The sequence below is a fragment of the Zingiber officinale genome, chromosome 1B (assembly GCF_018446385.1).
Source record: "Zingiber officinale cultivar Zhangliang chromosome 1B, Zo_v1.1, whole genome shotgun sequence".
NCBI lineage: Eukaryota > Viridiplantae > Streptophyta > Magnoliopsida > Zingiberales > Zingiberaceae > Zingiber > Zingiber officinale.
In genome coordinates, this window is record NC_055986.1 from 115772292 (window position 1) to 115788398 (window position 16107).

Genomic DNA, 16107 nt, shown 5'->3' on the forward strand with positions numbered 1-16107 from the left:
ACTACATAAAAGAACAGAACCTCTATTATTATGGATGTGCGTCCTCTTAATCTCTATATAATAACAAGCACGTATACTTAGTATTTATTTCTTTAATTTATCAATGGGTGAGATTTATTTGTTAAATCAATAGGCTCGATGAGTTGGGAAATAGTACTGTTTATATGGTGTGTTGATGATTATAGAAGGAATCTGTGTCCTAATTATTTAATTTGATGATGTCCCCTTGAGGAGCTCATAAGGATTATCATGTAAACCCTGCAGGTGGACTTAGTCCGGTATGATAATAAAGTTGAGTGGTACTACTATTGGAATCAGATGTTAATTAATTGAGTTGTCAATAACTCATTTAATTAATGGACATACGATATCTTAAATACAGGGAGATTAACGCACTCATGATAAGAATGAGCCCATATTGTAATATGGGATTAGTGTGGTAGTTCAATAATAACTTTTTAGTGGTATGGGTTATTATTGATGGACTTGAATTGAGTGTTCGGGCCAAACACAGGAGGCATAAGCCCATCAGGAGGCCTAAACCAATTCCTCCTCTAGGTCCATGTTATAGCCTCTATATAAAGCCTCGCATCCACCCATCCAGTTTGATTTTTGATCAATTCTCCTTGCTAGGGTCGGTGCCACCTCTTCTCCTTGCTAGGGTCAGCGCCTCCTCTTCCTTGCTAGGGTCGGCGCCTCCTCCTTCCTTGCTAGGGGCCGGCGCCTCTTGCTTAGATCCTTGGTGGGTGGCGGCTTGGAGAAGAAGAAGAAGAAGAAGAGAAGAAATAAGAGAAAAAGGTGCCCCATCCTAGAGCCTCTCTTGGTTGCCGGCGGTTTAGGAGAAAAGAAGGGAATGGTGTTTGTTGTCTTGGTAGATCGTCGCTCACACAACGTCGAATAAGAGAAGAGGAATACAACGGAAGATCAAGAGGTCTTTGGCTACAAAGGAAAGATACAACTAGTTCTTTGATTTCGCTGTGTAATTAGTTTAGTTTTCTTTGTATCGATCCTGAACACCAACACAAGAGGCAAGCGATCTTGTATTTCGATCAAGATGTGCTTTGATCCGTCAAATACTTGCTCGATTAATTAAACACATGTCTGATCGAAAATACGGGTTGCTAGGAAAAGTTTTGTACTTGTATAATTTTTGTACAGGGGAAATTGAAACAGAACGAAATTCCAGCATCTTCAGTTAGTGCCGGGCCGGGAAGGGGTTCTTGGTGAAGGCCCTCTGACGCCCAAGTCAGTTTTCGATGAGTAGAAAAATAGAGAATCATAGTAAGAGCGTGTAGAAAATAAAGTTGCGCATACCTTCGCCTGTAAATAGGAACCTCCTTTTATAATGTCACTGTAGTGTTCGTACACGCATCTTAAAGCATGTGCATGTTTCCCAAGGCATCCTAGGAAAAGACAAGTCAAAAATACTCCTGACGTCATTCCTTAAGCAGTCATGTAACTTTCTGATGTGACAATCTGGGAGCTTCTAAAGTACGATTTACTTGCTGGACATGCTCTGCTGTTAGCGGCACAAACTCTCAAAATGATATGATAAGATAGTTAGTAGGTCCAGACGCGGCCGACCGACCATTGCTCGATTGGGTAGCCCTCGTCCAAATGTAATGCACAAAACTATTGTCCTGCTTTCCGTTAGGTTGTACTATTGTCGTAGGGCTGCTTTTTGTCCGACCGGACATGCCTCCCGCTCAGAAGTAGCGGTCGGAGGGAATTATTGTTTGGCTATCAGCCTTAATCGCGGGCTTTCCCAGAGCGGTCGTTCAAGCACGACTAAGGCCAACCGGGTTGTCACGCCCGACCGGACAAACGAGGTCGTCGCTTGGCTTAATTAATTTACTTCATGGGTATGTGTCTTTGACTGTTCTCTCCTTGATCTCCATGTCCATTACTTTTCTTCTAGTTTGGCCCATTGGTGGGTCTCCTTTCGATCACTGCATCAAGTAGTAATTAGAAAACATTAATTTTTTTTATGGGGAATATTCAATTTTATATTCTTAGATTTTTAAAATGATAGGATTAATTTGTAAATTTTTTAAGATTTGTAAGTTACATTATTAATTTTAATTTATAAAAATTTTAAATTATTTTAATAATCATATCACGATTTGATAAAATTTTTATAATTTTATTTAATGTAGTGAATCTGATTGCTCCTAAACTTTTGCATGTTAAAATTTTGATGTTAAAGTAAATCGATCTAAGTATTAAAACTCATAAAAATTAGAATAATAGAATATAAATTTTTCTTTTTTTTTCGAGTTTTAATTCAGATATCGATTACCATAAACTCACAAAAACTTGCAAAAAAAAAAAAAAATCCAATTGCTCTGATGTTTGACGAGTTTTGATCTTTAATCCGATTTCCTTCGACATGCAAATTTTCAGAGTAATTGAACACTAAAAAAAATAAAAAATAGTATTTTTGGGACGATTTTTTTTAAAAAAAAATTGTTGTAAAATTTTTTGCAATCAATTTTGGGACGAAAATATATTCTTTGCTAATATGTCATTGCCAATTTTTGAGATGAAAAGCTGAAAATTTGTTGTAAATTTTGCGATGAATTTTATTTTAGAATTTGTTACATAATTGGGACAAAAATCTATTTTCGTTGCAAAAAAGCTCGGTAAGAAAAAATTTTACCTTCATAGATTGGTAACGAAAATAAATTTTCGTCCCAAATCTACGACAAATTTTGAGATGAATATGGGTTCGTCCTAAATTTGGGACGAATCTGAATTTGTCCCAAAATTCATCGTAGATTTGAAAAAGCTCAGCCAGAAAAACAAATTTACAATCGTAGATTTGCAACAAAAACAAATTTTCTTCCCAAATCTAAGACGAATTTTGGGATGAACTTTGGGACAAATCTAAATTCAACCAAAAATTCATTGCAGATTTGAAAAAGCTTGGCTTGGAAAACAAATTTACCTTCACAGATTTACGATAAAAATAGATTTTCGTCCCAAATCTACGACTAATTTAGGAACGAATTTGAATTCGTCCCAAATTTCATCCCAAATCTTTAATAATTTTGCAACAAAAAGATTTCATCGCAAATTCTCCCAAAACTCAAAAAAAAAAGAAAAGAAATCCAACATCTCCCCTTTTTTTTCTTTTATCCTATTTACATATTTACATATCAAATACATCAACACATCTAATTAAATATATTCAATACATCCATATCCAACATTCAAAGAAGTCATTCAAAGTAAACACATTATATTCATACACAAATAAACATCATCCAAACAACAAGAAGTCGTATAATATCCAAAATACCAAAGGTCAACAAGTCATAATCCAAACAACAAATCTAACAAGACATCCAAAGCACAAAAAAAAAAAAATTACAAATTGTCATCTCAAGCTTTGTTCGCTTTCTTTTCCTTTCTTCTTTTCCCGTGTCAAATTATAAATAAATAATAAGTAACATTTATAATAAAAAAAAATGTATCTAACATATCAATAATATCTATATCTAACATTTAGAACAAATTAAACAAAACTTTAATCATTATCATAATATATCCTAGGCTTAATGACAAAAAATATCATTCATCCTTATTTGCGTGAAACGTAAACATAGATGAAATGAAACTTATAACAAAGTGTTAAAAATATGGTATAGGTCATGTAATTAAAATACATGTAGAAGTTCCTATGGGTCCAAAATAAAAATACGGAAGATAGACCTAGAGAGTTCGGAATCACATGAAAAAAGTTTCTATCGGTTCTTATCAATCTCGTGATCATAATGATGATCTCAAATATTATTTTCACCCAATATATTTAGGTGAGTGATTTTTAGATATCAAAATCACTTTAACATTTTCAAACTCTAACTCTTTTTCACTGAGTCATACAATTTATAAAGTCAATCTAATTATTATAACGATTAAAAAATTTTATTAGGTATTTGAGCTAATTAATGTGATTAGAAAATCGATACGAACCCATAGAAATTTGTTTCATGTGATTCTTAGCTCTCTAGGTCGATCTTCTGCCTTTTAGACGCATTTATTTTGATTTTTTTAAAAAAATAAATTTTTGGGACGAATTTGGAAGTTCATCCCAATTTTTTTTTTAAGCTATACTTCCTAAAATTGGGAGATGACCCTAGAGATCTCGAAATAACATGAAATAAGTTCTTATAAATTTGTATCGATCTCCTGATCACATTGATGGTCTCGAACATAATTTTCGTCCAATATATTGACGTTTATAAATTTGTTAACACGAACGAGTAATAAATATTTAATTCTTGTTTCAAAAATTTATAAACATCAATATATTGGCTAAAATTATATTTAAGGTCATTAATAAGATCATGAGAACGATACGAACCCATAAAAACTTATTTCATGTCATTCCAAGCTCTTTAGGATCATTTTTTAATTTTGGGAAGTATAACTTAAAAAAAAAAGAATTTGGGATGAATTTGGAAATTCGTCCCAAATTTACGACGAATTTGGCGACGAACATATATTCGTTATCAATTAGCGATGAATCTAGAGATTTGTCGCAAAAATTGCTTTGTTTTGTCAGCTTCTGCGATGAACAAATTTTTTTTCACAGATTTTATAAATTTTCCAACGAAATTTATATTTCGACCTTGTTTGGCAATGAATCCTGTGACGAAAATATATATGTTGTCAATTTACAATAAATTTATTTCGTTGCCATTTTCGGTGCTAATTAGCAACGAATTATGTTTTCGTTATCAAATTCCTCATAAATTTGTCCCTAAACTATATTTTTTTTTTGTTTTTTTTAATCTTCGAATATAGAAACTTTTTTACGAGTTTTGATCCTCAGACCATTTTTCATAAAAAGTCGCAATTTTTTTTTGTCTCCGATTACTTCAATTTTTATGAGTTTAGTTTGGGAATCAAAACTCGCAAAAATAATGAGCTATAGAATACATTTATAAAATTTTAACATTATGTCTATCATATTTGTACATCCGTGCCCACTTAATCTAATTTTTTTTTAGAAAACTTAGGATTTAAGATTTAGGCTTCAGAATTTAAGATATAGTATTTAACGTTTAGTGAGCAATGTATCATTCCTCTACATTTATATATAATCTTAGGCCGATAAATGATCAAATATTTATGAATAATCTTAATATTTGATTTGATAAGAATTTATTTATGTTCATTCAATATACATAACATCAATTAAATAAACAAATTTGAATAACTCGTTAAATTAAACAAATAAAGTTGAACACATATATGTTTGGTTCATTAATATTCGTTAACAAATAATGTTCACGAATCATATTCATTAATAAAATACTTATCAACATACTAAATAAACATAAAAAATTTTAAAATAAATAAATAAATTTTTATGATCAAACTTAATAATCAATGAAATAAATAAAGATTTCAAATAATCAAATAAACTTAAATTGATAACTCAATAATATATAAATAAACCTAACTCAAGATAAACTCATAAAAAATAAATCATGTCGAATAATTATTTTAATAATTTAATTCACTCAACTCGATTTAACTCTCATACTTTATCAAACAAACTTACATGCCATTTGGGATTATTTGTAGCCCTGCCACCGAGCATTTTAACGTCCATATTTTTAGTAAAAACCAGATCGGGACTTTGCACTTTGTAAAGAAAACTAAAAGGCTGATTAGCAAATTTTAAAACCCTAAAGGGCATTCTTTCAAAAAAAATGCTTTTTTTTACTTATATGTGCTCAAAATATCGAAAAATAAAAACTATGCCGTAATAATCGTCACTGAACAAATTGTTGATGGCAAAAACTACAGCAGTTTACGATCAAATATATGAAACTCCTTTTGTGTTGATTGACATCAAGTTCACTGGCAAAGAATCGATAGGTCAGTCACCAGGGACAGTGGGGAAGTAGTTAGACATGGCTTTCCTGAACCTTCTCTTGTACATCAATGGTGATATTACAGTGGGAGCTGAAGTTTTGGTGCCACCGAGAATGCCTGATGATTTTATCAGTGTCTCTAGTTGCTTGTCCCAGGTATACTGCCGCAGGAAATCTATGATTCCGATGACGAGCTCATTTTGTGTCTCATCGACGCCAACAAGCAATGAGTAGTCCATGACACCAATGGACTGCAGAGATTAAGGTAAAACTGCTCAATTGTGAATTAATAGATCCAAAATCATGTGTTACGGACCAAAAAAAGCAGACAAGTTTTAATATAAACATCAAGAGGTGCATGATAGATTAAGGTTGTCAAGAGAATTGACAGTTGCATAAATGAATAGATATTGAATGCATACACGAACATATACAATCCATGACATTGACAAACTGCAAAAGGGGGGAGACGAAAGCAAATCATAATCCAGAAAAGACATTTGACCATAAAACGGTGGAAAGGTCTGTGTCAGTACAATCGAGAGAAAAAGTAATGCAAAATAAGAATCAATTTCAAATATCAGATGCTTTGAATGATTTGAAGGGAAAAGAGGAAAATTATCACAATGCGCATCAATTGAGACACCATTCATATCTCAAATTTGTGTCCAACTCAGAAAGAAGTATCAAATGATATGCAAATGTTATATATGTATTATACATAAGAGAAAGAAATCATATATTTGATGTCCACAGGCAAATGCATTTAGCATGCAGAAATTTAGGCGCTTTAGGATCAAAATGGAGAAAATAAGATTTCTTACTGCAAGAAAAGAAGTATCATTCCAGATGGCCCGTTCCATCTCTCTCTTTGCTTTGCCTCCCAGAAAAATGGGCTTTGTCTCTATTAAGTTAGTGTCCAGCAGAACTGGATTATTAGTCGACTTATCAGGGTTATGATGGGAGCGCAGAGAGCCTTTGAGATCATACACTCTCGAGGTGTTCCTCTTGAAAAAGACATTTTCCATAACCAAAAGATCCATCTTGACATCCCTCATGCCATTTGAATGTTTGATACCCACCTTACATATTATATCAGGTTAGTAATAAGGGTGACAATTTTTTCCACAAATGTCAAAGGAGAATTGGAAGTAGTAGGTTCTAACCTGATATACACCGAGGACTTTAGCGAGGCAGGTTGGACTTCCATCATTTATAGACTGCATCATGTACTTAAAGTAATGTGGAGCAAACTGCTCAAAAGAATCTAATTCTGTTTTTGTGACCTGTTTTATGATGAATCTTTCATCTAATGACTTGGCGAAATAAACATTACTTTTACCACCTTGGGTATTCCATTTCTTGCAACGACTTAAGGAACACATATAATCAAATTCACTAGGACAGCATTTCTTCCTTAAACTGTGAAACTGCTTAGCGAAGTAACAAGTAACAGAAAATTTAACTTTGTCGGAAGGAATCGAATATTTGTCATCAAAAGAGATTCTGAAATGTGTTTCCTTGCAATATGATGTTTTCCCCCAAGGATACTGAGGCACATCAGATCCACCGTCAGAATGAGGATATGATTGTTTACCTTCAGAATTGGTTGTGAAATCACTTCTTATACCCATTATATTGGAATCTTCAATTCCATCCAAGTTAGATCTGATGTAGTCGCAATATTTTTCACATGACATGGAATAGGATATTATACTGGTCGGTTCATCATCATAAACTACTATTACAGTGCCATCAAGAATTGTTTGAGGCAAAAAGAACCGTGCCCCTTCTGTCAGCTTTTCCAAAATAGGAAATAGATGTAAAGGTGTGTGATTGAGAAGACCATTTAATCCACAAGACGCATTTGAGAAACTAAAAGAGAAGGCTCTTTGCATGCTTCTAACCGGATCCTCCACCATGCTAGTAAAACTACCAGCTGGATCAAATGATTTCATTAGAGCTAAATGCATGTAGCCTGGAAGGAAATTGACGTGTGAATGCTTACAGAATTGAGAAGCAGAATCAAAGGAATAAGCCCTTGATGGAATCATTAAGTTCCAGTTGCATGATTTTTCCATCGAAAGTCCAGATGCACCTGGTTCCAAAACATCATTTAGTTGATCCACCAATAACTCATCAGAATCATTAAATCGCAATTCAATCTTATCTGATAGTTCAGACATAAGTGGCAATGAATTCTCCAATACTTTAATTCTGCTGTCATAACACGTCGACCTATCATCTCCTCCACTGAACTGACTAGGCATAGAACCTACATAACCCTCAGCTGATTCAGAAATGTCCTTGTTACACCAAAACCGTAAGATAAGATCCTCATGCCAGCTCATGAACTTAGATACTGGAGAAGATCCTGAAAAGAGTAAGGACTTTGTAGTAACTTCGCCAAGTATATTATGGGATGTCTCATCCACTGAAGATACTTCCACTCTCCATTGTCTAAGATTGGTCTCAGATGGAAACTTCATAACCTTTTGATCAAGTCCAGAATACAGTTTTTCTTTGCTTGATGAGTCCAATAAACAGAGTCGATGATCCCACGCGTAAAAATCAAGTAAGACTGCACATTTCAACCAATTAAGCTTCATAATGTCAACTGTTACCTGGGATGGGTGCATTTTTTCAGATATAACTGGTTGAAGAAGAACCTGTAACCACATATAGGAGAGAGATGTTAAATTGTAAGGGTTCACTGCATATCAAAAAGAGCAAAGAAAAAACTTAAACAGGCAGTTGCATTTGTACATACAAAGTACCCATGTCTTTCCATTTTAAGAAAATCTTTCAGGAACATAATTTGCCTGTGAATGTCAGACTTCAATGCTACATCTTCAGATGCAGTTATTTTTCGCTCAGTTGCATTGAGCACATCAAATATTTTGTCATGCAAGAGATTTATACTATCAAATACCTACGGAAGTAAAATCACAATGTGTTACCAAAGCATCAATATTTGGTTCCCAAAGTGTTGCCTGACAGACAAAGGCCAACCGCCTACCTTAGCTGCCTCTTGTCGTAACCATTCTGGGCAAGTGAAATCTAGAAGTGCTGATGGCAAGCAAACAGAGAATATATCTACAGGAGCACAGTAAAAGGATGCAACCATGTTTCTGCACCTGCCACATAAAAAGAGTAGAAATTTTGATTGCAGTTTGAATTGAAGGTTTGATTGAACTTCTTATAAAGATTATACCCATAAAAACGAAGGCAATCTCTTTGAAGAGAGTGACCACAACTTGCCACACGGTTAGTAGGGCAATCTCTTTGAAGAGAGTGACCACAACTTGCCACACGGTTAGTAGTTGCATGGCAAGAAAAGCTAAGCTCCAAGAATTTGCCGAAGGAAAGCCCCCATGCAGCATCAGACATGATTACTCTGTGTGAAGATGGTGGGACTCCATCCATGTCCTTCTCACACTTCAGGCATCTATACCACATCCATATCCTTCCGTCACGATGACCAGGCAAAATTATAGAAGGAAGTCGCCTAACCAATATGGTGAGGCTGCCTTGTTGGTGAGTATAACAACGAACATGCGCTTCCGTTGGTTTTTTACAAGACTGACAAGAAAATGTCTGAAGAAGAAGAGAGAGAGAAGCACAGAATATAAGAAGGGGGACGAACAGAAGAAGATTTGAGCTTAATACATTGGAAAATCAATTACCTCATCAAACAAGTCTTCTTGAAGATATCTACCAAATGGCTTATCAAAACTACCATAGAACTTAATGCGAAAAAGTTGGGCACGCTCACAAACTATGCCTGTTTCAACATTAGTGCTCGATAAGGAAACCAATATTCTCTCATGAGTGTTCATGGAGAAATCACCAGGAATTATATATGAAAATTTTCCATGTGTATCATCTAATCTCAATTTCTTGTCACTGATTAAGTTGCTTCTGTCAAGGGCTGATTTTTCCAGTATTGAACATTGGCAATTTCTAATTCCAACAGGTAGAGAAATACAATCATCAACCTCATTGAACTTCTCAGGCATGGTAACCGAAGGCTTTATTGGAGGTTTAGGAAGCATGGCACCCTCATCTGCAAGGAATGAGATCTCTCGCAATAGATGATATGCTGCAAAACTTGCATACTGAACTGCACGTTTTACCTTCTTCAATTCTTCATGGGATGCACCTCTTAAAAGAACCTATAAAGGGTAGGCTAAGTTCAGAGCAGAGTTACAGTTGACCACTCCACTAAAATAAAATTAAAACACATTAGCTTTTACCATTTTACACCAGGTACTAGAAGTCAAGCTAGAACTATTCTCCACCCTTAAACAAGGTAAAGAGCTTAATAACATCTAGTTCCTAGAATACAATCTACATAGCAAAAATATGAAGAAAAAAAAAATCAATGTAAAATGCTTACAAGTACAACTAAATATTACAATAGGACATGGTAGGTGTAGCCAAATGGCATTGTCAATCAACAAAAAAACCTTTTTGAAACATTAAAGAAGAGTTGAATTGTATAGATTCATTCATGCATTGGATTGGATGACATAGCATGTCAAGTATATTAGAATATCATAGGGCTTAGCTTACTGAGATAATAAACTTGTATATGCAACTGGACTAAATGAAATTATACCGTGCATCCCAAACGTCGTGGACAGCCTTCGAAAAACATCAAGGTTGTACTTGAATTCTTCTTAGGATGCTTGGAAGATGAGAATTTTTCAAGCACCTTCTCTGTGCGAAAGATTTTACAGTACCCTAGTTTGTCTGGTGTAACACAATCAATGGAGGAAACAATCTGAGCACCTGTACACCATGATATCCTCTCCAATAGAGACTTCTTGACATTTAGCACCAGTGTTATGTCCTTTTTGCCAAAGATATGTTCTTGAACATATGAAGAAGCACTTTTTTCAACAATAAGCACATTGGGATGAAGCGCCTCTATCTTGGAAAGTGCCATCTTCACATAATTAATTTCCTGTGCATGTAGCAGTTGAGCTGTTATTGAGTGACTGAAACAATGACTAATACTTATAAACACCAATGACTAAGGGCATAACCTGGTCAAGAAGGGTTTGTAAAGATGCTAGTTCGTTTGGAACCTTTTGACACTCAAGTGCTCCTCCCCAAAGAAGCAACCTTGGGTTTCTGTGTTTTGAGATCATATGTTTATGCTTTACATTCTTAGTGCAAACTACACCCTTCACCAGAGTGCTGTGTGAGAGCGAACAACTATTAGTTCCCAAATTAACTACAATAGGGTTTACAAGAGAAAAAAGCCAGAAATGATACCTTTCATTTGGAGTTCCAGATGCTATACACTTCACTTTCACATGATCACCAGGATCCATGCTACCACCTTGGACAGTGTTTGGTCTCACAAAATTAGCAGCTTGCAATGCCAATCTAGATACTATATCCAACCAGTTCTGCCCATCCAAATCATTCTCTGTGTCAATGCCTTCTTCCTTTAATAACTGAGATACAAGAGCCATTAAATGCCCATGAACAGTAAGCCACAAATTTTCCTTGCTGATTTTACTAAACTTATCTTTAGCATATAATGGATCACCATTCAAACTGCTGGATCTAAAAAGCCTGTCTGACTCGCCAACACTATCATCTTCATCAGAGTATGCAAAGTAATTGGTTTCCAGCCAACCTCCCTCATCCTCTGGGGGAGGAGGGTAAAAGATTTCATCATTTTTAAAATTAAGTTGACATGTAGAATTCTGGACTTTTGACTTGTTGTTGCTGTCAATCTTGGCGCATGTAGATTCTGAAATTTTTTCCAGCAAATCCTCAATGTCTACCCTACCCTTTCTTGACTGGCCAGGAGAACAAGACCCTTGCTGGACAAAACTACTAGGACTATCCAAAGGGCTCGAATTTGCTGAACTGAAGTAGAAGGGCTTGTTATGAGTACTAAAACTGACAGAATCTATATCAGAAGAATCATCAGACAACACACTAGTAGGGCTAAAAGGCCGTCTTCCCTCATCATCTTCCTCCCTGTTCCCAATACCAACAAAGAGAAGGTGAAAATTCTGAATCATCTGAAAATATCAAAATACACAGACAAAACTCATAAAAATGAGAAGACTACCTGCTAGGTGAAGAGCAATAAGAACATTGGCAACATGTCTGCCATGACGCCTCCAGAGAGAGAAAAGAGCTGAGTTTTGTGCTTGCTCTAATACACTGTGGCCGTGCCGCCAGAACTGCATTTCTACCTCGAAAGCAGTAGTTACAATAAAGAGGTTGTTGATCTACTCTGTTGGACTCTGCGGAAGCACTAAGAGATCTCTTCCGGCATAGCAATTGGCCACACTTGCAGCAAATCGCATGATCACCATGGGAAGCCATAGAAAATTTCGAGATGGCTTCCGGAATGACACTTACCCAAGATCTGACTTTTGATAGCAGATCAAGAAGCGAGAAACTGAAAACTCCCATGAAGAGGAGTGAAACTGCTCTCGGTTATTAAAAAAGAACCTCGCAGTTCGCTTCTAAATTTCTAGCCTCAAGTTCTTCCCTCGTTTTCCAACAAAAATCTCTCGGAAAACACAAATGGAGACAATGCAAGAAACAAATTAAAAAAACTACAAAATTACCGATTACCCTTAGAAACAGAAAGAATGTACTAGGTGCAATATCAACATTCCTAAATCCACACTGCCGGAGGAGTCTAAAATTTCTCCACGCGACGACGAGGATTACGAATAACCTAAAACGTAATGATGGAACACCAAGAGCACACTTCTCAAAATCAAAGCTTTGTACTTCCAAAATCAAATACGAAGACGCCTAAAAGAGTACCATACATCCAAACCTAATATTAAAAATCAAAATCCGGCCTTGTGCTTGAAAGCTAAAGTCGAGGCATTTGTGGCGGTGGCTCTAGCAAAAAGAATAGAGCTAGATGAAGGTCAATACTAGGAGCAGTTGAATAAGGAGGAGGTTGAAGTTTCCCTTGCTTCGGGAGGCGGCGGAGCGACGAGCAGAGGAGATTCTCATCGGTGAAGCGGAAGCAGAAAATGGCTGGCGAGGAAGAGAGTATGGTAGAAATATGATGAATGCCAATTGCCAAATGCGTATTTACTTATCCGCCAAGAAATATATATATTTAATTGGAAATAAATTTATTTCTTTGTTAATTCATTGAACATATCAATCAATGTAGACAGATTATCAGCACAATTTATGAAAAAAAGGTAAGAAATAAAATATAAAAAATTAAAAATTTCTTTTTATTTGGAAGGGAACATAATAATTAAAAACAATTGAGTTTTTATTTATTTTTTTAAATACTAGAAAGAATATTTTATTTTTCTTTCTAATTCCATCTATGCATAAAATAGTATGCTTTCAAGATACACGTTATATTATATATACACGTTATATTCTATGCTAAGGTAGCGAATTTTTTTTTTTTTTAATTTGATTTGCTCAAAATTAAAAAGAAATAATAATTTTTTAAAATTTCTTTAGCTTATGAAAAAAAATTGAAGGTTTGAAAAATTTTGTATTTTTGAAAATGAGTGACAAAAAGGTTTAAACTGCAAATTAATACTAATAAATTGCAAGGACTGGAATATATGGTGAAAATATATTTTAAAATTTTTTCTATTTGATCTGTTTTTTTCTCAGTTTTTATTTAATTATTTGTTAATATTCGTTATATTTATATTTTATATCATCATTATACATGATCATATATCTCAACAGTATGTATTATTTAACCGTCCAAGATTAATAATTATTTATGATTTAATTTTTTTATCTAGAACATCATATATCATAATATAGTAAAACTTATAAATTATATTATCTTTTATCATACTTATGAATAAAGAAATTTTTAAAATAAATAAATTTATAATACCAAAAAATATAAATAATCAGCTAAGTTCAAATAAAAGTTTAAAGAAATCTAATCGAATTAACTCAATTATCTTAAAACACCCTAATTTTTTAAAAATCGATTTGTCTAATTTGAAAAAGGAAACAATTTCAAGCGCAAAGAAAAGGTTTCGTGATTGGAGTATAAAATTGATACTGAGAACTTCAGGACCCGTTTTGATGGCCATATAATTCCAGGGGTGTTTCTGAAAACAAGACAAACAATACGAGTCAGATGAAATTTGTATAGTGTTGCCTTTTGAAAAATAACATATTATATATACCCAATTGTAAAAAAGTTGAGAAACAAAGTTTCTGAATAATGAATGAAAAAGGGCCTGTCTTTTTCTGCTTTTTCACGCACTAATCTCAAACTTTCGGCGCAATTATTTTGTTAGAGCAATCCGAAATGCTACCTAATTCAATCAGACTTATATCGACAAAACTTATCCTTTCTGGCACCATCTAATTTAATTCAGTATTTTTTTAAAAAAATTATACCATTAAGAACTAATATTTCTAAAATCTTTTTTACTTGCCAAATGGTTAGATCATATTTGAGTAGGATGGTAAACGAATTAAGTCCGGTTAAGTTTTATAGTATTTAAGTTTGTATGATAAGATAATTGAGTTAAGTCAATTCAAATATAGTCAAATCTAAAATGAATCAAGTTATTGAAATGATTATTCAAGTTTAGCTTTGATTCCTTTTTTTAATGAACTTGAGTTTAGTTACTTTAGATGTTATCGAGTTTTTAATTCAAACTTATTTGATTGTTTGAAATTTTTATATTTTAAGTTTGTTTATTTGGTTATTGAGTTTTGAAAATTTATTTATTTATTTAGTATGTTGATAAAAGTTTCATTGATAAATATAGTTTGAATATTGTTCAAGAACATTGTTCACAAATATTAGTCACGAATGTTATTTATAAATAGTATTTACGAATGTTGTTCACAAATATTGTTCACAAATGTTATTCATGAACATTATTTATGAACGTTAACAAATTAAACACATTGTTAGGACATGTATGAGCAAGAGGGGGTGAATAGCTCGTTTCGCTTCTTCGAACTTGAATGACAATGGAAACTTGAAGCGAAGACTCCACAATGTTAACTCCTTTGATTGTACTTGGTATCAACCTCCTTGAGATAACTAATTCAATGATTCACTTCTCACTCACATTTTCACTATAAAACCTTCTTTTTGGAGGTAGAGAAGTCTCGTACAATTTCTAACACAATAATACAATGAGATAATACAACAAGAAATACAAACAAAATTATAAATGAAATTGAAAATAACTTTACAATAATGAATCTTGTTTTGCTTACTCTTTTCTTACTTTGGTTAGTCTATTGATACTTGGAAAGTGTAACAACACGTCGTCAAAACCTCAAGAGCCAGCGTCTTCAAATGTCGACAAAACCCTCTTTTCTAGGATTCTTTTTGGCTGGAAAATGTTTTTTAATCGATTGACCTTACTCCCAATTGATCATTCAACCTAAAGAACAACTCTTTTTCGCCCAACCAATCAATTGGTTAGTCTCTAATTGATTATTCAATCGATTCTGAGGTTTTATGTTCTGTTGTGAAAATATCTTCAATCGATTAGCCTAATCAATTGACAAGGCTTAATTAATTAGACCGATTGATTCAACAAACTTATGTTTCCTCGTGAAACTCTTGTCAATCAATCGTCTCAATCGATTCAGAACTCTTCTATTTATAGAGAAACCACGTTGAATCGATTAACTTAATCGATTGAAAAAGCTGAATCGATTAGGTTAATCAATTCAGCAGCTTTCTATTTCCTCACAAAATAGCTCAATCGATTAGCATTGATCAATCGATCTAAGCATGCAAACCCGGAATTTCATATTTAGGCTTTGTCAATCAATTCCACAAAAAAAAAAAACTAACCGTGTGGTGAATTAAGCTTCACTCGAGTTTTATTTTTTTGAGTTGTATAGGTTACTTGCAAATAGAGCTGTGTGGATGGTATTACTATTAGTTGCTCAATACTAGCAATTATACTGCAAATGAATGATTTTCTTTAAATTTAATAAGCTGATAGAAAATATTAAAACATGCTCAAACTGTTAGAGTGTATATTAAAAGCCTAACTTTTGGTATAAACATTTATCTAGAAATAAGAATCACATTGGTCAAATGTCTACATTTATGATAAATGTAGTTGTTCAATTAATTTATATTGTAGATAACATGGTGTGTGGTGTCACACACAGAGGATCATGTTATCAGTACCTTATAAATTATAAACAGTAGCTCACGACAAAGATGGAAAGGAACAAACCATTG

General features: G+C 33.8%; 1 protein-coding gene across 4 annotated transcripts; it reads right to left on the reverse strand.

Annotated features, from left to right (window-relative positions):
* Window positions 1-5755: 5755 nt before the first annotated feature.
* On the reverse strand, window positions 5756-12967 carry LOC121974693 (putative 1-phosphatidylinositol-3-phosphate 5-kinase FAB1C). Of its 4 annotated transcripts, none has more exons than XM_042525873.1 (12): window positions 11986-12967; window positions 11172-11891; window positions 10940-11093; window positions 10510-10857; window positions 9575-10063; window positions 9188-9485; window positions 9103-9139; window positions 8908-9025; window positions 8659-8820; window positions 7055-8557; window positions 6713-6970; window positions 5756-6139 (listed from the first exon to the last, which is right to left on the reverse strand). In XM_042525873.1, exons 1-12 carry the CDS (start codon window positions 12333-12335, stop codon window positions 5894-5896), a joined length of 4683 nt encoding a protein of 1560 aa, XP_042381807.1. In that variant the 5' UTR covers window positions 12336-12967; the 3' UTR covers window positions 5756-5893. The 4 variants fall into 4 exon arrangements, with proteins under 4 accessions (XP_042381807.1, XP_042381816.1, XP_042381798.1 ...); XM_042525882.1 differs by having other exon boundaries at window positions 7055-7827; window positions 7897-8557; window positions 9103-9485; XM_042525864.1 differs by having other exon boundaries at window positions 9103-9485.
* Between the last annotated feature and the right edge of the window lie 3140 nt (window positions 12968-16107).